At 37.4% G+C, this 23,288-nt stretch overlaps 6 protein-coding genes and 1 pseudogene across 8 annotated transcripts; 3 read left to right on the top strand and 4 right to left on the bottom strand.

Annotated features, from left to right (window-relative positions):
* The first annotated feature begins 146 nt into the window (after positions 1–146).
* On the top strand, positions 147–1,193 carry LOC106438404. The gene has a single exon (XM_013879544.3). The coding sequence runs from the start codon at positions 214–216 to the stop codon at positions 943–945; it is 732 nt and encodes a 243-aa protein (XP_013734998.1). The 5' UTR covers positions 147–213; the 3' UTR covers positions 946–1,193.
* Positions 1,194–1,821: 628 nt separating this feature from the next.
* On the bottom strand, positions 1,822–3,238 carry LOC106438412 (protein BUD31 homolog 1). 2 transcript variants are annotated; one of them, XM_013879556.3, is made up of 4 exons: positions 3,091–3,238; positions 2,848–2,946; positions 2,558–2,745; positions 1,822–2,182 (listed from the first exon to the last, which is right to left on the bottom strand). In XM_013879556.3, the coding sequence occupies exons 2-4, from the start codon at positions 2,939–2,941 to the stop codon at positions 2,027–2,029; spliced, it is 438 nt and encodes a 145-aa protein (XP_013735010.1). In that variant the 5' UTR covers positions 2,942–2,946; positions 3,091–3,238; the 3' UTR covers positions 1,822–2,026. The 2 variants fall into 2 exon arrangements, with proteins under 2 accessions (XP_013735010.1, XP_013735019.1); XM_013879565.3 differs by having other exon boundaries at positions 3,035–3,185.
* A 5,976-nt stretch (positions 3,239–9,214) lies between these two features.
* Positions 9,215–11,493, top strand: LOC125578001 (berberine bridge enzyme-like 22). Its single transcript, XM_048740236.1, has one exon. It carries the CDS (start codon positions 9,586–9,588, stop codon positions 11,149–11,151), a length of 1,566 nt encoding a protein of 521 aa, XP_048596193.1. The 5' UTR covers positions 9,215–9,585; the 3' UTR covers positions 11,152–11,493.
* A 146-nt stretch (positions 11,494–11,639) lies between these two features.
* On the bottom strand, positions 11,640–12,801 carry BNAA01G11000D. Its single transcript, XM_013813782.3, has 3 exons — positions 12,671–12,801; positions 12,180–12,342; positions 11,640–11,922 (listed from the first exon to the last, which is right to left on the bottom strand). Exons 2-3 carry the CDS (start codon positions 12,336–12,338, stop codon positions 11,875–11,877), a joined length of 207 nt encoding a protein of 68 aa, XP_013669236.1. The 5' UTR covers positions 12,339–12,342; positions 12,671–12,801; the 3' UTR covers positions 11,640–11,874.
* Positions 12,802–13,636: 835 nt separating this feature from the next.
* LOC111212206 (adrenodoxin-like protein 2, mitochondrial) lies at positions 13,637–15,592 on the top strand. Of its 2 annotated transcripts, none has more exons than XM_048740228.1 (8): positions 13,637–13,855; positions 13,950–14,033; positions 14,140–14,207; positions 14,556–14,671; positions 14,747–14,853; positions 14,930–14,979; positions 15,074–15,156; positions 15,250–15,592. In XM_048740228.1, exons 2-8 carry the CDS (start codon positions 13,976–13,978, stop codon positions 15,362–15,364), a joined length of 597 nt encoding a protein of 198 aa, XP_048596185.1. In that variant the 5' UTR covers positions 13,637–13,855; positions 13,950–13,975; the 3' UTR covers positions 15,365–15,592. The 2 variants fall into 2 exon arrangements, with proteins under 2 accessions (XP_048596185.1, XP_048596187.1); XM_048740230.1 differs by having other exon boundaries at positions 13,688–13,855; positions 13,943–14,033.
* Positions 15,593–15,672: 80 nt separating this feature from the next.
* Positions 15,673–23,254, bottom strand: LOC106438424 (annotated as a pseudogene).
* LOC106438446 (pentatricopeptide repeat-containing protein At4g21065) lies at positions 20,465–23,134 on the bottom strand. Its single transcript, XM_022715117.2, has one exon. It carries the CDS (start codon positions 22,420–22,422, stop codon positions 20,671–20,673), a length of 1,752 nt encoding a protein of 583 aa, XP_022570838.1. The 5' UTR covers positions 22,423–23,134; the 3' UTR covers positions 20,465–20,670.
* Positions 23,255–23,288: the final 34 nt, after the last annotated feature.

Here is a 23,288-nt window from a genome sequence, read left to right as displayed (position 1 = left end):
AATTGTCAATATAAACCAAAAGAAAAAGGCTATTAAAAACAAATATTTTGAGAAATTAAAATTAACTTTTCACCCGGTTATGTTTCTTTTTGATGATAATTACTGACAAGACCAATTTACACCAGCTCGCTTTAAAAGGGCGTATTTAGAAAACCCTAAACCCCCTTACGAATCAGTTTTACCTTCATTTTGATTCAAACGACGATCTCAGTCATGATCCGATTCACAAGAACAAAACCTATACTCGACTCACTGAGACTGAGTCACGACCTCCTCCAGAAATGCCACGCGAGCGGAACCCCCAAGGGAAAATCCAAACTCAAAACAATCCAAGCCTTGAAGCGCCACAAAGCCACCACCAAAAGAGGCGGAAGCGGTGGAGAGGATGCGAGTAAAGGAAAAGGAGCAATCTCCGATCACTGCATAAACCCACCTCACCCCGTTCGCTACCTCAGACCCAAGGAGAGAGACCGAGAGGCCCAGCGAGAGAAGCTCGGCCTGATCAGCAAAGCGAGGCAACGAGAGATCGATATCCAGAAAAAGCTCGGACCTTTAACCACGGCGAGAGCCACCGACGAGGAGCCGATGAGGATCGGGGTCGCGGGGTTGGATTACGTCGCGTTGGGGATTTTCACGGAGGAGGAGTTGCCGAAGTACAAGGTGACGGTGGAGGACGGGAAGAGGCTGGCGAAGGAGTACAGCAGAGTGCTTATGAGGGAGCATAGGGAGAAGCGTGTGGCGGAGATTGGTCTGATGAAGATGAGGAAGGCTGCGTTGGAGGCGTTGCCGGAGGAGCTGAAGAAGGCGGCTTTGGAGCGTGATGCGACGACGCCGTTTCCGGTGATTAGGGGAGCGGCTACGGTGTTGCCTCCTGTTGAAGGGTATTTGGAGAGGATTATGAATGCGGCTAATAAGAAGAGCTCGAGTAAAGAGAAGCTGAGATGATCTTATTGGGTTTTGATCAAAAGAACAACGTTGAACTTTTGTTTTTACTTTGTTGATCCTCCTGAGATAAGATGGTCGTAGTGTTTTTACTACACTCTATGGTAGTAGAACACACTAGTTGAAGCTTATAAAGTTTAAATCTTTTTCAACTTTTGTCTGTTTGAGATTGAGTTACTTCATAATAATCTTATGAGTAGTGAAGTTGTTTGGGTTTGAAAGTCACTGGTAACAATTGGTGTCATTCTCTTGGTTGAGGCTGTTCCTTTGTATGGTTTGTGATCTGTAATTAGCAATCAAGAACTCCATAGTAACATGGAATCTATACCAAGATTAGGCTAGTTTAATCCGTATTTCTGTTTTACAGAACTGTATCGAGGAGATGATGATATACTGTTTCTGCTTGTGGTGCTATAATCCAAATGCGTTGTTTTAAGTAGTTTGCTTGAAGCTCTACAAATTCTCTTTCTACAGCTTCTTACCCCTTAAGAGTGCAATGGCAAGAGTCCTAAAGCTAAAGACTACGATTCAAGGAGAATCATAGTTTGAGAGCTGAGATAGACTAGTCTGGCTAATGGCCAGAATTTATCTATTGTCGTCTCCTCTTCTATTTTTTTTTCTTAGTACTACAGTTACTATTTTGTCGACCTATTGAATCCGAATCTTTGGCAAGCTAAATCAAGTTTGTGGATTCTTTTCCTTTATACAGATGCTAGTGTGTAGACCCATACATAATTGTATGCTGAAGACGTATTTTGACCCATACATGGACAAATAAACATGATATGAAGTCACTTTCCATGGATCAAGGATTAATAAGCTCTATATCCCATTTGTAAAACTGCAATTGGATCGTCAATACTCAATAGTCAACCCAAGTCGAGCCGAGAATCATTCTCATAATTTTCACTTATATACCAAACCGGGAACTGTCTTTCTAATTTCAACAGCAACACAAGAGTTGACAATTAGAAGTTCTGCAAAGGGAAATTAGTCAAGGTATCAGGGGGTACATAATCCAGAGTTGACAAATATATAGAATACATCGAGAGGTGGATAATGGTGACGAAAACAGTCTGAGAGATTAGTCGCCACTGGCGCATCCTTGACAACCGCAGTGAACGCATTCAATGGCTTTCTCTTCACGCAAGTGTTTGGGAACACGACATACACATGTTGTTCCATAGTTGTGGTCTCTTGGCTGTATGCAGCGCAAGCAGCATAAACGCTCATACCCTGACTGCAATCCACAAAGCACAGAGAGTTCATATACAGTTTAGTAACAAACTAACGAGACATGTCTATCCAACAAAACCTTTTCTCACTGAAAGAAAACAAAAGTAAAACATTTTTCTCGGTAAGATCAGTCCCAAAAAGTGCAATTACTAGAAACATTGATGTTAGAGAAACAGCTTCAAGACCCATTAGTGCACTAGGGAGATACTAGGCCACCTAAACTAATACAACAATACATTTATAAATCCTCTCACTTCAATGTCTTATACCAAAACTGCTACAAACAAACAAAAAACTCTGAAATCGCATCAATTTGGCCTCAGACAACTAATTAGTTATAGATCATTGAATGAATGAGATTAGTAAGGCACATACATACCTTCTTCCATTTGGCAATGAGGTTACGATCAGCATAGCCCTGGTCCAAGCAGAACTCATAGAGCTCTTTAGATATCTCCTTCCTGCGGTAATAAAGGTCATAGACATAGCGACTCCTCTGATGAGAGAGTTTGAAGATTGGCCATAAAGCTTCACACTTTCTCTTGCCATCATGTTCATCCATCTCAGCTGCATCATAAAAGAAATAAATAGTTTTTTTTTTATCAAAAAATAAATAAATAGTTAAGAGAACAATAAAAAGGTAAAGACTTTAGCATCTGAATAACAAACCTTCTCTCATCTTGGCGTCAAGCTCACGAAGAGTAGGCTCGATCAACTCCCACCCTTCTGGGTACTTGACTCGGTTGGTCTTAATCTTCGGCATCTTCTCTACAGTTTTGCAAACTTCACAACGTTAGACAACTTCGAGCAATTGGGGTTTGTTGTCAATCACTGTGATTTTGAGATCCACACGAACCTTCGAAAAAGGGAGCCGATTTAGGGTTTAGTAAGAGAGCAGTCGAAAAAGCTTACCTTCCGAGAAACTAATCGACAGAGACGAGGGAGCTTGAGGAGGTGAGAGATCGGGGCTCAGGAGGAGGACGATGGTGAAAGAACCAACGTCGTTCGTATAAGCCTCTTTTAACTTTGGGCTGGGCTTTAGAATAAATGGGTCGGTCTTATGAATATTAAAATACAAGTATTTATTGTTATTTTCCCGAATTTGTTGCAAGTTGCAACCCAATATTACATTAGCATATTCATACCATCGTTTTTCAAATCAAAGTTTTCTAAAGTTAGCTTATAAAACTCAAGCGGTCAGCCGAACTGATCTAATTGATGAGGTGATACATGTTAAAGTGTTTAGTAATTTGTCTTGTAAGATACATGACCACGAAGTTGTGTCTATCGATACGTACAAATGGATCTGTTATAGTCTGGTCTATATGCAGACCCGACACTGACCATATGCTGGAGTTGCATTTGCACATGACCCATTTTACTTTTTGATTTTTTAGCTAAGTTTAAGGCTCTATTTAAATAAAAAAATCTGTATGAAGAAATATACCTCAAAATTTTTGTAGCACATGGCCTAATTTATGTTTGAAACTGGCATGTCTATATGGATGCTTACTAACTCAAACTCGCCGGAGTGAATGACAAAGTTCCAATTCATGTATTTTGATGGTTGTCCTTATCTAGTTCGGACGATTTTGTTAGTTACAACGTTGTGAATAGACAATTGACGTTGTGGCTGTGGATGAACATGTCCTGACAATTGATAGACTAGAAGCAAAAAATAATAATGTGGCTACAAAAAAGTGGGATTTGAACCCTGGTTGTATGGAAGGGATTGTGTCTTTATATACTCAAACACTATACTAAAGACAATTTTGTCAAAATGTGGTCGAAATTAAGTTTATTAAATGAAGAGAGAGTTACACTGAGAGACACAATCTGTCTTTCGTTTACGTAAAGAGACACATTCTCTCTTTGACACACTTTCTCATGACAGCTGTTTTTTTGTGGACAAAAATAACCCTACTTTTTGTGTAAAGAGAAATGTGTTTATTTTAAGAAAGAAAACGTAAGTTGAGTAAAATAAAACTAAGTTTGTTTTTAGTTGCAATAAATAAGAAAAGTTAAAGCGAAAAAGTAGATATATGGGTAAAAGTGAATTTTTGGGGGTGTTGGATCTATTTACAGACACAAGATCTAACGATAGATTTTTCTTTTGGTTTATAACAAAAATCTATCTGAACAAAATCTAATTGTATAATACGAAAAGAAATACAAACGTTTACAAAATGAAAAAACTATCATCTTATACAAATCTCGTAAATACCCAGAACATGGAAGACATAGGTGGGATCTTCATAGTTATCCATATCTCATCTAACCACCTTTTATCTGACCATTGCGCACTTGACCACCTCTCCCCCCCCCCCCCCAACTCTGATGTCCACAACCACCACATCCACACAATTGCCGTCCACACCGATCACATCCACACATCCTCTCTCCACAGCAGTCACATCCGCACCTCACATATCCCCGACAACAACATCAACGACATTAATGAAATAGATACATAATAGCTACTGCTTACAAGGATGCATAAGCTGCAACGAGTTCTCGGTAGTGGAACGGTGATCGACGAAAGTGTTCACATATCCCCGACAACAACATCAACGACATTAATGAAATAGATACATAATAGCTACTGCTTACAAGGATGCATAAGCTACAACGGGTTCTCGGTAGTGGAACGGTGATCGACGAAAATGTAGTCAATACCTAGAACGGTGATGAAACTCCCATTGTTAGTGGTTGGATTGGGGTCCTCATGTGTGTTGTGGATGGGACTCTCATGGTAAGTGTGATTGTTGTGGTGGTCGGGTGTGTTGTGGATGAGATTCTCGTGGTTAGGGGGAGTGTTGTTGTGTTGGGAGTGTTGTGGTCAAGGCTCTGGTGGTCAGTGAGTGTATGGACGCCGATGTTGGCAACAATTCCAGTGTGATCTTGTAGGCTTTGGTCTGGGTGGAGATTGTGTTGTGTGGCATATTGGCTAATGATAGGGGAGTGGCTTCCAAGTGATTCTTGTTCCTCCGGATGAAGTGGGACCTGAAAAAGAAAATAAAAAGAGTCGGTGAAAGAGAGTTTGCATGATGAAGCGTCGTGTTATGTAAGTGTCTAGAGTGCCTCTCACCGGGATGTAGGGTGCAGTTGAAGATTGGCTGGGAAACAATGGTGGCGAGAAAGAACAGTCGGCCGTGGAGAGAAATAGAGTTCGAGAAGATCACGAAAGGGAGATTAGGGAATTAGAGACGATTTCAGATCTAGAAGATTAAGATTCAATTTCTCTTGCCTCTGATGTCGTAGATCAATTTCTAGATCGAAAAGATATCGAGGGAGAAAGGGGCCAAGGGTTCTCTTTGTGTCTTTTGTCATTTTAGGGATTTGAAGAGATAAGATTATTAGGTGATAAAAAAATAGTTTATTTGTTTAAAAAAGAAGCAAAAAGCAAATTGGTTATGTATAGTTAGAAATGCTAACGAAAGAGACCATCTCATTAACGAAGGTTACTTTGGTAAAATTGCTAAGAAAAAGTGTGTCAACTAGAAATGTGTCTTTTAGAGTAATTGAGAAGTCAAATTGTGTCTCTCAATGTAAAATTCTCTTAAATGAAAGCCTGGAAGTGTGAAATTCATTGGCTTGTCCCGAGGGCCGGCTTTGCTGAGATAGGCTTTGTTGTCGTAGTTATCTACCTCTCCATGGATACCATCCAGATCACATGGGGGAGTGTCCACATGGTGATATTCATTGGGCAATGTATATGGGATGGTGTCAATGTAGTGGTGTCCGTGAGATTATGTATATGGGAGTGTCATATAGCTTAGAGAAGTAGAAGTTGACAGTTTGAAACGTCTCTGAAAAAGTTTTTTATGACAAAATTGAGGACTTCGGGCAGAGTTGTTCCCAAGGAAACAAAAAAAAAGTGTGATATGTGCTTTTTGTCAATAAAGAACATCCATTTTTTTTCCATCATCTTCGAAACTCTACTCGTCGGAAATATCCAAGTAATGTTGACCTAGGTTGAATCATGTGTAAAGAGAGAGCGATTAAATAGAAACCAATTTTAATAACACAAGATTGAAAACACACACAAGGGGAGGTCCAACCTGTTACAAATAGTGTATAGATGTTAATTACAGAAATTGAGAGGATAAGTGACTACACTAAAATAGGTTTAAAGGTGGTGTTATCACATCATCAAAAAAACAAGTGAAATAAGGTCTATTCGTTTTAAAAATTCTCGGGAACTACATAAAAATAAAATCTAACTCTATGGAAAGAATGTTTAGATTTCAACTAGAAAAACAAATTTGGAGTTTACAGAAGGACCATATATCTCTTAGACATTATATTAGTGAAGTCATTTGTATATATATGTCATCACCACATTCAATTTTTTTTTAAATGACATGGTTTTGATTAAATATGACATGACACTAATCTAATTGTGACATATACAAATTTCCAAAACTATGTTATATTTTTTTGTTGAAATTGGATGTAGCGATGACATATATGCAAATCACTTCACAAATAAAGCTTAGGAAATATCACATTAATAAAAATAAGCTAAATAGAAAATATAAATATGAATATAATTTTTTATGCGAACTTATATATCATATTTTGTATAAATATATAATATTTTACTAAAATTAATTGTAAGTAAGTTTGCATAAACAAATACCTAAAGGAACACTAATAAAAAAATTCATAGGTAAATGATTAAAATTTATCTGTTCATTAGGTTAGTTAGCAAAATGATTTTCCCAGTTTAACATATTTCAACTAAAACAAATAAAAAATCAAAATTTATTTTAAGTATATATATATATATATAAATAGGTGAGATAAGATATATTTAAAATAAATAATTATTAAATATAATATACTATAATATATTTTAAATTTTTAAATTTATTAAAATTTAATTTTAAATTTATTAAAATTTAATTTTAAATTTATTAAAATTTAATTTTAAATTTATTAAAATTTAAATAAAAATAAATTAAAATAGTTAATCAAATCAAAAGAAATTTGATTAAAAAATACGTTTATGCTTTCAAACTTTTGAAATTAAAAAATACTCCCTCCGTTCTGTTATATATGACGTTTTGGAACTTATATTTTGTGTCAAAATATGTGACATTTTCTAAAATACTACGCAGAATTTAATGACTTTAGACTTCGTGTACCCTTGCTTTGATTAATTAATGAACTATGATCAAGAGTAAAGTGCACACTAAAACAGTTAAGGAAGGATAAAACAGACATTACAATAGCTTTCTTAAATCGTGTGAAATCCTCCAAAACGTCAGTTAAAAAAATACAGAGAGAATAAAAATAATGATGTTCAAACATAAATTATTATTTTTTAAATAAAATTATTATATTAAAATTATTGTTTCTACGCGCAAGAAAACTCCTAGTTTTATATGTAAAACAAGAGACAAAATACCAATTTGGGAAGTGCCTCTAGTGGAACGTATCTTTTCATGATATTTTCTCATATAATATATATACTAGGTTAAGATTCGCGCCTTGCGCGGAATAAACGTTATATATATAAATTATATTATATATTATATGTTTATAACATATTATGAAATAAATAAATATATATTGAATAATTAAAAATTCATTATCTACTATTTATATAATTAAATTGGTGCGAACATATAAATAAATTTTATAAATCGAAAAAATATTTTTTCTATTTGATATGATATATAATTAAATTTAAATGATAGTGACATATATATGGTCTATTTTAATATTAATATTTATAAGATTATACTTTTTGCTCATATTTGTTTTATGATTTGTATCTATTATAGCAAAAAATCTAAATTAGTGATAACAAAATTTTCACTGTGGGATTAATGGTTTAAGTAATTTATAATATTATAAAAAATTAAGTTGTCAATATTTTTTCAAATTTTTTTATCAAAAAAATGTTCAAAGTAAATTTCAAAATTAAGATATTTATATATTTTTATATGGCATATAGTTTAATTAAAAGTGATACATATATTTATATATCTTTTCTTTTTGATACTTATTAAATGAGACTTTCAACTTATATTATTTTTAATTATTTGTATCATGTCATAACAAAAATTTTAAATCATAGATCACAAAATTTGAATGTGAAAGTTTTAACAGTTTTAGTAATTTATACTCGTTTTTAAAAATTCAAAATATAATATATAAATAATTTTTTAAATTTTTATTATATAGTTTCTATGATTGTTTAATTTATTTTAATAGCTTAAAATTAAATAAATATAATTATAATACACATTTATTTTTATCAAATCTTTATTATTCAAAATCATTAATTGTCATATATACTTTAGTCACATTAGGCAATTCCGTAATCTTATTTAAGGAAATAATGAAACACATTTAATAATGTATTTATTGTGGTTTAATAAAAACCTTATTATATATTTAAATGAACCAACCTATTTCTCTAAGGATTCTAAGAATCATTCTAGTGATGACATGTGGCTACAAAAAAATATTGCAATGCTTCTCAAATAATATATAGGGGATATATATATATCCAAACAGGTACGAATATTGATTATGATTTTGTACAAGCTGTTGTGACAACGACGAGGAACCCAATTTTAACACTAATCATTCAATTCAACGCATTACCGCAGACTTCCAGATAGTAAGACCGGTGACACATTTTCAGTATGGTCGTAGAGTTGACATCAAGCCTTGTATGATGTGAGTTTTTTACCCCTTGAAATCTCCCTCACTATACTACAATCAATTCTTAACTCAAATCCAAGCTTTCAAAACCTCTTTATATCACTATTGGGTACGGTTTTGGAATCTTGATATTGTTGCTGGCGAATAGACGATAACCGTCTCAAATCACTTGGATCGGTGACCGTCTCTAGTGATTATCGACTAGAGTAATATTCCTTGTTGTCTCATTATGCATAATGTTACAGAATTTATTGTTTTATTTTGTGTAAATGTTATACATGGCAATTATTTTGTGAAAAAGTATCTATAATTCTTTAACTTTCACGTTCTTTTGGTCAAAACTTTTCGTAAAATTGGGACGAGAAGAGGAAGTACGTACTTAACTCCACGTTTAGAAAACTGCAATAATTTGATAGAACGCGTAGTTCACATATACTGGTTGTTACTATTCCAGATCAAACAACTTTGAAAGTGCCTACATTTTTGACTCTTAGCTTGTTCAAGATAATCATATTATATTATTAATGACGTCTATTAAATATTCGATTCAAATAAACACCCCTGAAAAACTGAAATCTTTGTATTCTGCTAGAGCCTTCTTTATTGCAACTCATCCAGTCTGTCAACACAAGTCTCAAGAAACTCACTAAACCAGATAAAGATCAAAAACGCTATACTTCTTTCTTTGTATCTGAAACTTCAAACACAAGAAATAAACAAATCAACATGAGAGACCTAGCTCTGTGTCTGATTCTATTCTTCTTAGCTAAACGTGTCAGTTCTGTTCCGACAAAAGAACAGTTTGAAAACTGCTTGTCAACAATCTCCAAAAACCCTAGAAATCTCACTAACTACACATCAGATTCCAGAATCATCACCGCCTCATCGAACTCTCCATCTCCAGACTCAAGCTTCCTCAACTTGAATTTCACAAGCCTGAAGCCGATCCTTACCCTCAAACCAAAATTCGAATCAGAAATCAAGAAAGCAATACTATGCAGCAAGAAACTTGGCGTCCAAGTAAGAACCCTAAGTGGTGGTCACGACTACGAAGGCCTCTCTTACCTCTCGCTAACACCATTCATAATCATCAACCTAGTTAACCTCCGTACCATCACCATCAACCTCACGGAAGAAACCGCATGGATCCAATCCGGAGCCACACTCGGCGAACTCTACTACAAAATCGCCAAAACCAGCAAGGTCCACGCCTTCGCCGCAGGGACATGTCCAAGTGTCGGAGTTGGTGGGCATTTCAGCGGCGGTGGACTCGGTGCAATGATGAGAAAACACGGTTTAGCGTCTGACAGCGTTGTGGACGCGCGTTTGATGGACGTAAACGGGAGAATCCTAAACAGGAGAACGATGGGAGAGGACGTGTTTTGGGCACTTAGAGGAGGTGGAGCAGCGAGTTTTGGTGTTGTGTTGTCATGGAAGGTTAAGCTCGCTAGGGTTCCTGAGAAGGTAACTTGCTTTATAAGTCATTCAATGGGAGCCAGCATGAACAAGCTTGTTCATCGGTGGCAGTACATAGGAGCAGAGCTAGACGAAGATCTCTTCATCAGAGTCATAATCGACAACACTAAAGGAGGAGGTCAAAGAAGAGTGCAAACTGCTTTCCAAGCTTTGTTTCTTGGTGGAGTCGATAAGTTGATTCCTCTGATGAACCAGAAGTTTCCTGAACTAGGATTACAAGCTCAAGACTGCAAAGAAATGAGCTGGATCGAATCGGTAATGTTCTTCATCTGGAAGTCAGGACAACCGTTAGAGACACTGCTCAACAGAGACCTAAGATACGAGGATCTTTACATCAAAGCAAAGTCCGACTTTGTTCAAAAACCAATTCCTGAAAACGTTTTTGAAGAAGTGAACAAAAGGTTTCTCGAGAAAGAGACTCCACTGATGATCCTAGAGCCATTGGGTGGGAAGATAAGCGAGGTATCAGAAAGTGAGTCTCCATATCCACACAGGAGAGGGAACATTTACAACATACAGTACATGGTGAAGTGGAGAGTGAACACAGTCGAGGAGATGAACAAGCATGTGACGTGGATGAGAATGCTTTACGATTACATGACTCCTTATGTCTCTTCATCGCCTAGAGGAGCTTATTTGAACTACAGAGATCTTGATTTGGGCAACAACACAGGAAGCAAGACGAGCTTTGAAGATGCTAGGGTATGGGGAGAGAAGTATTACAGAGGTAACTTCAAGAAGCTGGGTTTGGTTAAAGGGAAGATCGATCCAGCCAACTTCTTCAGGAACGAACAGAGTATTCCTCCTCTGTTTTGATTTCTCAAAAGACAAAAACCAAATGTATTGTTAATGTGATTTTTTTATAGTAGATAAGTACCTAATAACAGTCGATTGAAAGACCAAATTAAAAAGCAAATAAACCAGCTTGATTTCAATTTTCTATGAAACAACGAAGGAACAAGAGAACTGCAGTTGCAGTAGGAGGCAAAACTAGAAGAAACCGTCTTGTGGGTGCTTGTAATGGCATTCATGAACATGAAGAAAAACGTTTTTATGTTGCATGATCACATTAGTATTAAACTAACCAGTAACTCTTGGTTTCTGTATGGAAAAGTGATGTAGCTCACGCGACAATAACTAACGCAAGAACTTCCATAATTTTTTGAGATCGTTGAGAGTCGAAGCTCTAGCAAAAACAAGGTTTAAGAGTTAAAAGCTCCTTAGATTAATTCAATAAACGCTGCACTACGAAGTTGAGTAGAACTCGGAAGAAAAGAATTCAAATGTCATAAAAGCAAATGAAAAACATCCAAACCATTGGGACTTTATAACATCAAACATCTTTCAGCTTTCGACATTGTCTGCAACTAAGCAATTATTTGGCAAAAAAAAAAAAAACGTAACACACTGCATCGAGAAGAAGAATAAGAAGACCAGTGCCAACCGCATACGTCAGCCACTGGATATACATAGAGAAACCTCCCAAAGTGTAAAAAAAAACGGATAAAAAAGAAAGAAAGAAAGGAGGAGAAACTGTAATTATTCCTTCTTCCCGATTCCATTGGACATGTTGTAGATTCCTGTTCCCTGTATCCATCCACACAAATCTCCCATAGTTAGATGATGAACATAGCTTTAAGAAAGCAGAGTCAATAAAAAAAATCCATTAGGGCAATTCAGACTTTTGGCAAAAAAACTATCTGACAGGAAGTAACAAGTTTTAAACTGTGACACTTATCCACTTCAAGCTTAATTAAAAACACTCTCAACATAGAATTGATTAGAAAAACATGGCAATAATATGAGCAAGCACTGAAATGAATCAAGTGGGCAGAGAAGCTTACAATCATGTAGAGAGAAGAGGCAGCCAAGGCAAGAGGAATGGCAACGGAGGTGAGCTTGTCCATGGGTCCTTTGAGGTAAGTGTGCCTCTGGATGCTCTGGAACAACCTCTGCTTCTCCAGAAGCTTCTCTCTTGGCCTGAATGGTGTTTCCGTCAACATGATACTGAAAAAATCCACACAAAAAGACCATTTACACTGAACAGATGATCAATATTATGAGATCACAACACGTTAATCTACAAGAACATCCTGATCAAAACAATCAAATCGATATACTAGTATTCGAATCAAAACTGTGTCTAAGGCATCATTTCGAATCCAAAATGTTTGCTGCCCTTCGTCGAAAAAGCTATGATAAAGCTTCAGAAATCAGGGTTAGATCTGCTATTTGAGATCGACAAAAGACCACAAAACTAACGTTTACAAAGGATTCAAGCAGTGGGATGCAGAAAATCACGAGTGATCTAATAGGAATAATCAATGAATCTTACCTGAGAGAAGTTAATCGACAAGATAAACGGAGTTCGAAGGAGAGAGAGAGATGGCGAATGAAGAAGAAGGCGTTGAATGGTTTGCCTCAAGGGTATCATTTGGGCCGGTCATATATCAAAAGCCCAAATTAACTCGAGAATCAATCTTTTCTTCACAATTACAAACCAAACCGGACCGTCCTATTTTCAATTTGTAATTCAAACCGGGCGAAAATTGACCCAATAATCAACCTCTTCTTATCAATTATGAAACCGAACTCGGACCGTTCTTCTAATTTCAATTTGTGTTCCCAACCGGCCAAAATTGACCCAAGAATCATTCATTTTCAGTTATACAAACCTAACCCGGTTAGTCGTTCTAATTTCAGTTCGTGTTTCGAACCGGGCCTTCTTGTTTCTTAGAAGAATGCAGACTCTTCCTAATAATAGAGGTGGGGGCAGGTAGTGCTGGGTTTGCGGGTCAACCTGCCCCGACCCGTCCCGCCCCGACAAACTCGCAGATAATATAAATTATATTAAAAATAATTATTATTTTTTATTTTAATTAAAAATAATTATTATATAGTTAAAAATAATTATTTTTAAAAAAATTATATAAAATAATATATTTATAATTAAAATTATATAAATATTTATGAGATTTTATATATTTTTATGAAAAAACGTGTTTTAAAAAAAAATCATTTTTTTTAAAATTTGCGGGTTAGCGAGTACCCACGATTCAAATTCGACTGATCCGTACCTGCTTCGCTTAAAATAATTTTGATTCGCACCCGTATCCATCATTGTAAATTTTCAAATTGTTCGATCCCCGATCCCCACCCGTCACGCAGCGGATCAAACGGGGCGGGGTCCGTAGGCACTGATTAAAATTCCCAGCTATGGGGGCAGGCAATGTGTCTTTATTGGTTTTGGTACATTTTCTAATATTAATTGTACGGAGAAATTGTGATTAAATGGTTTTGACTGGTCTGATCCGGTTCGGTACGGTTTAAGGAATTTGCTGGGAACAAGAATAAACCAGAAGGGAAGGTGGGAGGAGAAGCTGGGGGATACTGCGAACGGAGCAAGAGGTTGTCCTTGTCCACGCACGAACCCTAAATCCTCTCTTTCAGCCCATTCCTCCATCAGTCTTCAATCACTCAAGGAAAAAAGGATCTTCCTTTCGTCGAATCTTCTATAAAAGTAGTAACCTTTTTTCCTCTTATCTGTGTTCCTCCTCCGTTACGCATTTTAGACTCATTTTGGTTAAATTTTTCAATTGTTTACGAGGTTTTAGCTCAACTTTTTGTGGCCGCTGGAATCATGCTCTTCCATAGGCTATCGAGATTAGGTTCTCGCATTGTTAAACAGCTTCCTAGAGGTATTTATCTTTCTTCTCTTTTCTGCTCTTTTGCTTTTGGTCATGGACGCAAAGCTCATATACTGTATCTACGAGATTTAACTCTGTTTACTTATGTTCTGGGCAGAGAGGCATTTCTCAGTATGTGGGATGCGGGTTTTACAAAGGTCTTATGGTCATTATCTGCAATCTTCGGTTAGTCTGACCTCTTTTCTCTTACTTGTTTCATTGATCAGACAAGCTCTGTTCGAACTAGTTTTGGCTTTGTAGTCTAGCTAACTGTGAAAAGAGTAGAGATATAAACTGTTTGCGGATGTCCGGAACTTGATTATTATAACTAATAAGAGTCATGCAATCAATAGAGATAGAATTTAAAAGGGTTTCGTTTTGGCTCCCACGAGCTAACCAAAGGCTTGATATGTCTCTTATGCCTTACGCAAGTTGATTAGCTTCCTAAGTTGGGTGATTTCACTTTATACTTTTCTCCTACAAAATTTCATCTTGTTTTACATCTCCGCTCTTTCTTTCTTTCTTTTTGACAAGGCTGCTGTACTACAGAGGCAATCTGGGACTTTTCAGCATGCCTTTTTCTCAAATAATCATTATCTGTGTACATCCTTCAGCACTGCCTCTGGAGATAGCGGCGAAGAAACAGAAAAGTATGGTCAGATATTTCCTCATAAAGCATTCAACTCTTGACAATAACAAATGTTGACACGAGAATTTGTATACAGGATAAACGTTATCTTTGTTGATAAAGATGGAGAGGAGATTCATATTAAGGTCCCAGTTGGAATGAACATCCTTGAAGCTGCTCATGAAAACGATATAGAACTCGAAGGTACCATTCTCTTTCATTTCATCTTTCTTTCTCTTTTGTATTGTCTGATCATATGTTTTTTTCCTAAAATCTTCAGGGGCTTGTGAATGTTCTCTAGCCTGTTCCACGTGCCATGTGATTGTCATGGTAAAAAGTTTCTCTTACTTTGCGATCGCTCATCTGCATAGATTGATCAGGCATTGTGTTTCACCAAATAGTTAACAACTGTGATTGTGAATAGGACACGGAGTACTACAACAAACTTGAAGAACCAACAGATGAAGAGAATGATATGTTGGATCTTGCTTTTGGGTTAACAGAAACGTGAGTTCATTCTCTCTTACTCTTTTAATGGTTTCATTTGGGTTGCATTGAAAATGTTGTTGATATCTTCCATCAAAAATGGTGTTTTCTTAGGTCAAGATTGGGATGTCAAGTCATAGCAAAACCAGAGCTAGATGGAATACGCTTAGCCATTCCTTCAGCCACTAGGAATTTCGCAGTTGATGGTTTCGTTCCAAAACCTCACTAAGCCCCTTCAACGTCTCTCACAGAGGATGAGTATTCTATTAGTTGAGTAACTTGAGTTAAAGGAGTTTTCGAGTTTACACTTGTTAAGAATCAGAGAAAACATATTACAATAAAACCTTTGGGAGTTGTAACTCAGAAGGTGAGAGATTTCACAGTTTTATCTCATCTGTTTTTGGCAGCATTCTTCTTGTATGCTTTGATTTTGTTAAAAATATGAAATTCTCTTTTACACACAAAAATAGTAAACGCATATATTCAAGGAAGAACTACTCAAAAAAAAAAGAAAAAAAAAAAAAAGAACTACTCAAATAACAAGTTTCAGATTGTCAAATTTAAAATGCAAAATTCAATGAGTAATCAACACTCAATTTGTAAGGAAGGAGACGATCCCAAGATGTGGTCTCACAACTTTATTATATTAAGTCTAGAATTTGGCAACCTGCAATAGAATCCAAGACCCAAGAACTGCTTGCAGCTCTTGCTGTAGAAGACTTAGCCAAGGCTTCAGCATCAGATCTTCTTTGTGTCAGAGTTTTCTTCTTGCTTGGCTCAACACTAAACACTATGATCGTTGAAGCTTCACTATCATCATCAGCAATGGGTCGCCTGAGCAGGATTGTTCCTCCTGCTGCTACAATCATATCTTGAAGATACCCTTTGTAAGCAATCTCGAAATCTCCCATCATGTAAAACTTCAGTCCACTAAATAGTTTTGGTTCCTGCATATTGGTTAACGAAACCATTTAGATGCAAGTATGTGGAAATCTCATTTACTTATATAGAGAGAGAGACAAAGCTAACCTTGTTCAAAGCTCTTTGTCTTCCAATATAAGGTCCTTGTCGTGTTCCATGAACATCTATGGAAATCTCATATGGCTCCTCGGTTACATATTCTGAATTTTTCATACAGGCCTTGATCCCTGCAAGACGAGAGATATACATACATTTGACAAATTGTTGATTTGATCAAATCGCAAACATACGTGTTTCCCTCCTGATAGAATGATAAGACTTACAATCAATGCTTAGAATCCATTTCCCCTCCAAGACCCCCATCATGAATTTGAGGGTCCTTTTACAGGCTCCATTTTCGTTGATTGATGCAATGATATGTGTAACTCTTGGCTCCCATTTTCTCGAGATGGTAACTCCAGACAGTTCAGCAAATTCCGAAATCACACTCTGCAATCCAAAGCCATTTTTGTAATTTTAAGTTTTTGAAGTAGAGAGGTTTTCATGAAGTAAAAGAGGAAAAAAGATCCATACCTTCTCTTCATCTGTAAGTCCTGAACAGCATAGAACCAGTTTCTTGGATAATCCGTGAAAAGGCTTGCTCTGGATCTCACTGATGTCAGGTATTACAGATACTTGATTAGGCTGAGAGTCCTGTGGCCTAGAGAAGATACATAAATAGAGAAAGTTATGTCAGCTCTCTATTTTCAAAAATTAAAGCCCCTTATAATTCCTATTAGTAAATGAAAATGACAATACCCTTTAGGAGGACTACACTTGCGTTTTCTTCCCTTTGGATTAGTCTCTTCACAGGGCAACTTAGAGGATGCATCCGAAGGGCATAGCATTACAAAGTTTTTCTGTTGAAAAGAACATGTGTTAAGAACAGAAGTAGAGCTTCTATATAATCTATGAAACACTTACATTGTCCCATCTGCATTCTGGTATCTGTTTTGCACACGTAACATGAAAGCTACTTTTGCAACTCGCATTGTAACAGCCAAGTGCTGCGCCTTTAAGTCCACAGCTACTGCAAGTTATCCTCCGGCTTCTCGTCAGCTCCGCATCAAGGTTGACTGCGGCAAGGTTGTTGAAGTATACATTCGGAGCCCTGAAAATATTATAAAGTTTCTTTTCTTCTCTCAGATGAGTATGGAAAGCATATGTAATCACATTGCCTACTATTCAGATTTCTTACCATTCAGCACAGTTTTTGTGAGCATGTATGACCTTAGACCCACCACTAAAATCTGCAGAGACAGGTTCACCTCTGTGGTAGTGAGCCATTTCTCCTGATGCCTGTCAATATAACATTCCACTTAAAAAATGGTACAAAATCACCTAAAGGTCTAACATCTAGGACTACAATGTGAGATAGAGAAGCTTACCTCTGTGTCTTCTGAAGACTGACAAAAGGCGCATGTGAATTTACTTGTTGGAGGTCTATCACATCGTCGCAAAAGCGCATTATCTCCAAATGAGGGCTTGTTCATCGTTGAGCTTTTCTCTGAAACTTGCATAGTGTGAGTGCCTTCATCCACAGACGGTTTTTTTTGGTTAGTTGAATCTTGTCTATCTCCCACTTGATTCAACTCTTCACTTAGTATTTTCTTTCCACGCGGTTGCGTAACTCTTCTTGGGATTGAACATGAATCAAGTTTTGATCTCTTTTCTGAAGTCTTCTTTTCAGTTATCCCAGAAGAATATTTTGGAGAGGAAGATGCACTTGATTTTCTTCTCTTTCTCAGAGAGTAAGTTTCGGCGGGACTTTGCTTTCCAGGTTGTGTATCAGCTGAACCATGGTCTTGTTCCTGATCCCCCTTTCCCACATTTTCTGTTACAAGTGAGAGCTCATTAGATCCAGCAACATGGGGATTAGGAGAGACTTTAAGGCTAGATTGTTTCCTCTTTGTCCCCTGATTTCCCTCTGCTTCCACATGTGTATTTACACCAGCCTGAACTCGTGAAGTCTGGCCCTTGTTTCTTGTAGCTCGTTTAGCTTTCACATTTTCATCAGGATTTACATCCTTCAAGGTAGATGTGCTAGAAGTTCCACCAGTCTCTTGTTTCTCACTAATAGTTGCTCCTGCAGACGGTTCCATGTAGTCCTCCTTGGAAACCCCAACGAGTCGTTTAGCAACTGTCTTTCTTGCAGTTCCTGCTTTGCGTTTTTTATTGGACGATGCTCCTTTAGGTAGATTCATTTGAGTCTCATCTTTACCTAGAGTCTGTAAATTGATTTGAATCTTTCAGTTAATTTCAACCGACGTTAAGAAACTATCAAAGAAAACAAACATATGGCTGTATCAGAGTAAAGAACTGCCTTTACCTTGGCCTTCACAGGACTAGGTAGAATCTCTGGAGAACAAGGCCTTTGCGTCCACTCAAACATTTCACTGTCAAACATGTCTCCAGGATTGGGCCTTTCTTGCTCAATTGCCTGAAACACTCACCACAAAAGAAGAAGTTAGATCAAACATCAAAGTATACGATGATGTTTAGCTTGAGGTTTCACTATTCACTATGAACAAAAGAAAATCCCCACCGCATAACTAAGATGTGTCAAACACTATCTCTACAAACTCAGGGCAAGCGTAGCATGTTGCAATATCACAAAACAATATTTTGCAGTATAAGTACTGAAAGACAGCATTTAAATAGGCTGTTGGGTTTCGAAGTACTCACTTTGGACGGGCTGTCATGATCTGAATCCTTCAAATCGCTGAAAGAAGGAACATCAACAGGTGTAACGTCTAAAAACGGATCACTCTCTGCTGGCTGACTTAAGCTCTCCTCATCATCTTCATCTCTCAACCAAAAGAAGGGTGCCATATTTTCTACTTTATTCAGACTCGTATGCTCATTCAAGCGAATCACAGTTTCTTCAGTTGAATCCTTGAGTTTTTCAGCTGTCTCGAAAGATTCAGTAGATTTTGCAAAGTTTTCAGAAGATTGATTCTGCAACAGCTGAACCCTTTTCTTGGTTTGTGATGAAGGTTTCATAACAATAGGTCCAGGGGGATCAAGATTTCTTTCCTTGTTTTTTGTAAACCCTCTCTTTCGGCTCTTACTAGAACCCTGATGTTTCTTATCATTTGCCTTTTCAATGGAAGCATCTCCAACATGCTTTTCTTTTTCTGTAGACACTAATCGCAGAACACACATTAAGAACGTACTTATCTCTTCATTCACATTAAATCCGAGAATTTGAATCAAAACAAGCATATCCCACAGTCTCTCTTAAGCATCAACTTAGAAGAAAAAAAAAAACAGAAAATCAAATGAAACAATAACGTCCAGTTAGTACTATTGATAAGTAAACGATCCTTCAGTTTCATTCAAGATAATCAAAATGCTAAAGCATCCATCCTTACAGGCAACAGTTAAGTACCTGATGGTGATGGTATATTCTGGCTAACAAGAAGCATCTTCCATGTTCTTGTAAATGTTCACCAAGCTATCCATATGAGGAGCACCTCGAATCTCTACCAAACATCATAAGTTGTTGTGTCTAAGTCAATTGCAAAGCTTTGTTTTAGCGATAAGGAAAGATCAATTTTAAAAAGCATGAGAAGTAGTACCTCTACGATGGAATGGGATTTTACAAACTGGACAAGTAGAATCAACTTTCATGGACTTCACTATGCATTCACTGAAATCAAGAGATCAAGACATGTGATTAAAATACTGACAAGATTAAAAACAAAAACAAAAGAGAGAGAGGGTCTTACTTGCAGAACACATGGTTACACGAAAGTGAAGCTGCAGAGTCAAATAGACTCAAGCTGCAACGAAACAAAGTTGAATCCATTACAATCTAAGAATAAAACCGAAACCCATTACTCAGGCAACTTAAAGACTCGATTTTGAATCCAAACCCAGCAAGGCAAACGCACACGTTGAGTATATAGAGTGTAGAAAGAGATTTACCAGATAGGACACTTGAGTTCTCTTCCCATCTTCTCCAGGTGACTTGCGTCTCCCATCTTCTGCTTTCGATTTTCAAATTAAACGAATCAATCTGATAAGTTAAGCAGTGGATGCGATTCTCTGCTTCTCATGGGAAGAGCTTTAGAGGGTAAAACGTTTCATGAGAAAGCCGCCAACTTGTTTTTTTTTTACTTCAAAAGTTTCTTGTCCCGCCAAAAATAAATAGGTGTAAAACGCGGTCATAGGTTTTCGTTTTACCCCCTAAAGTTTATTACTTTCTGGATTTCAACCCATTTTCTTTTGTTTTTACTCTATTTTACCCACATGCACTTCGTAAATTTACAAATTACTACCTGAAGGTTCTATCACAAGAACCGATTGCTATGCTTGGCCGTTCAAAAACCATTCGGGTTCGGATTAGGTTTAATTCGGATTTGAGTATAATTTGTAACTGTACAAAATTTATTGGATTCAAACTTATTTTGAATTCATATATAAAAAAAAACTGAATTTAGTCACAAAAATGCTGAAGCCTACCAATTGCTTTAGTTAGGAGTCTTTAGGACATCATTGATAGGAGATTGTACAAATATAATCCCTACATTAAACAACATTTGTGTAGAAAACAATTATTTCTTTTCTACATTACCAGTAATCTTGACAAGAACAAGAACCATCTTTAATATGGTGAAACCTGCTACGGTCTCTCACAACAATCTCTCTACCATAAACCTTAGACACTAGTTTAATCGCCAGATGACAATCTGCACAAACTCTAAGATTCTTGACCACCCTAATCGGTGATCTCTCCGGTGTACTAATAAGCATGAAAGCAATAGCAATCTTCTCACTGTGATAAACAAGAGCGTTCTCCTTCTCTTCCTCCTCAACATCAACATACACGCTCGATATCTGCGGCACGTAGCCTTCTACTCTCAGTCTATCACTCATCTCTTTAAGCTTGGCGTATATCTGCTCGCTTTGTGGATGAGACTTATCACCCATAAGAAACTCATGAACTCTGTTTCCTACTTCTACTAAGCTGTGACCTGGCACTTTTCTTACACCGTCTTTTAGCATTTTACTTCTTATCTTCTGCACGTCGGACCAACGCTGCTCGGACGCATACATATTCGATAAGAGGACATAGTCTCCGCTGTGGTTTGGTTCTAGCTGTAAGATCTTGGTTCTAGCTAACTCTGCTAAATCAGAATCACCGTGAACAGTGCAGGCTCCTAACAATGTTCTCCATATAACAACATTTGGCTGCATTGGCATTGCCTTAATGTATTCATACGCTTTCTTCACTTCTCCGGCTCTAGCTAACAGATCTACCATACAACCAAAATGCTCGATCCTAGGCTCAATCTTATACTCCTCTCTCATCCTCCTGAAATACTCAAAACCTTCATCCACCATCCCGCAATGGCTACAAGCGTATAAGATCCCCACGAAGGTGATCTCACACGGTAACAACCCTTCCTTTGACTCCATCTCCTTGAAAAGCTCAATGGCTTCTTTTCCGAAACCATTAACAGCTAAACCAACGATCAACGAAGTCCAGGAGACACTGTTCTTTTCCACCATTTCACTAAAAAGCGTTTTGGCTTCTTCCACTCTTCCACATCTTGCATAGAAGTCCAAGAGAACATTGCATGAATGCAAGTTTCCTGTCAAACCCACTTTGATCATAAAGACATGAACTCTCTTACCCAACGCCAAAGCACCGATCTTAGCACAAGCAGACAACAAGCCAACAATAGTGAACCCATCAGGCTTAATCCCCTTCGAACCCATCATCTCACTATAAAGCCCCAAAGCTTCGTTCGGTTTACCGTTCTCCGCAAACCCATTAATCACAGAGTTCCAAGCAACAAGATCCTTCACAGGCATTTCATCGAACACCTTGTACGCACTAACCACATCACCGCAGTTACCATACAAATGAAGCAGAGAGTTCTGAGCGAATATCAACGACCCAAACCCACTTCGTATCACAACCGAATGAATCGTCTCCCCCAACCGAACATCCGCCATCTTCGCCACGGCCTTGAGGAGAAACGGGTAAGTGTGAGTATCCGGCTCCACCAAACCAGAGGCTCGCATCTCGCGGAAGAGAGAAAGAGCAGAGACGGAGTCGCCAGTCTCCGCGTAGCCTCTGATCAACGTGTTCCAGATAAAGACGTTGAATGGTTTCTCTATCTCGGAGAAGATCTTATGCGCGTAGGACATGGGAGGTGGAGAGGGGAGAGAGACGAGGTAGAAGATGAGGTGTTTACCCATCTCGGGGTCGGTGATTGAGACGCCATGGCGGATTGAAAAGGCGTGGACTTGTTTGAGTTTCTTGAGCGATGAAAGGCCGTAGCTTTGCAAGAGGGTTATGCATTTGTCTAACATTGGAAGTGGTAGCAGAACAGAGGTTTGTGAGCTCTGTTTCGTGTGGGCATTGTTGTCATTTACACTAGTATCGAGGAGATTGCACTATCATATAAAAAGATGTTAACTTTCCAGAACCCTTATTGATGTGTCTCCAAGCAAAACTTCGACAGCCGCCGCTATGTTCTGTCCGAAGAAAGATACATCCTTTATAGATTAAGGTTCATTGTTTGTTAAGCTCTCATCGTCTCATGCTTCTCATTGCTCTGTTTTTTGCTTCCCAGGCTCAGTCTCAACAGAACTACTTTCTCTGTTTCTCTTTGCTCATATTGATTGATTCTCACCGTGTATCAGAACTTCACGGCCGTGAGGTTTTGGCGTGAGGATTAAACACGGTGACACATAAAACAAAAAGTGCATTTCTCTAAACCCATTTGATCATGAAAAGATCTGTTGGTCAGTATTTGCGCTACAATTTTCTTGTTATTAAGCAATATGAGAGCATCATTAACCCAAAAACCCACTATGGGTCTCTTAATCATTTTTAACTATTAAATGTCATTTAAGAGATTTAGTTAAGAGACACCAACATTTTGATGCTCCAATGGGAGTTTCTTATTTAGGAGTTCTTAAAAAAAAGTTAAACATTGAGAAACATGGAATGCAATAGGAGTAAATGACAAGATTTTTCATACAACTATCATTGAAGCTTAATGAAGACTAACTTACCAAAATGCATGTAACAGCCTTCTTCCTGACTGTGGCTTGGTTACAGCCCAACTGCAACAGCAAGGCGTTCAGTAGCTTCTAGTGATCATCTGCCATTAAACTTCCATACTTTTGAACAACAAAACTATCAGGTAAAATCAAGTGGATTAGGGTAGAGA

Source organism: Brassica napus, chromosome A1 (assembly GCF_020379485.1).
Source record: "Brassica napus cultivar Da-Ae chromosome A1, Da-Ae, whole genome shotgun sequence".
Classification (NCBI taxonomy): Eukaryota; Viridiplantae; Streptophyta; class Magnoliopsida; order Brassicales; family Brassicaceae; genus Brassica; species Brassica napus.
The sequence above is the reverse complement of the archived record's forward strand: the minus strand, read 5'-3'. Positions and strand labels throughout refer to the sequence as shown.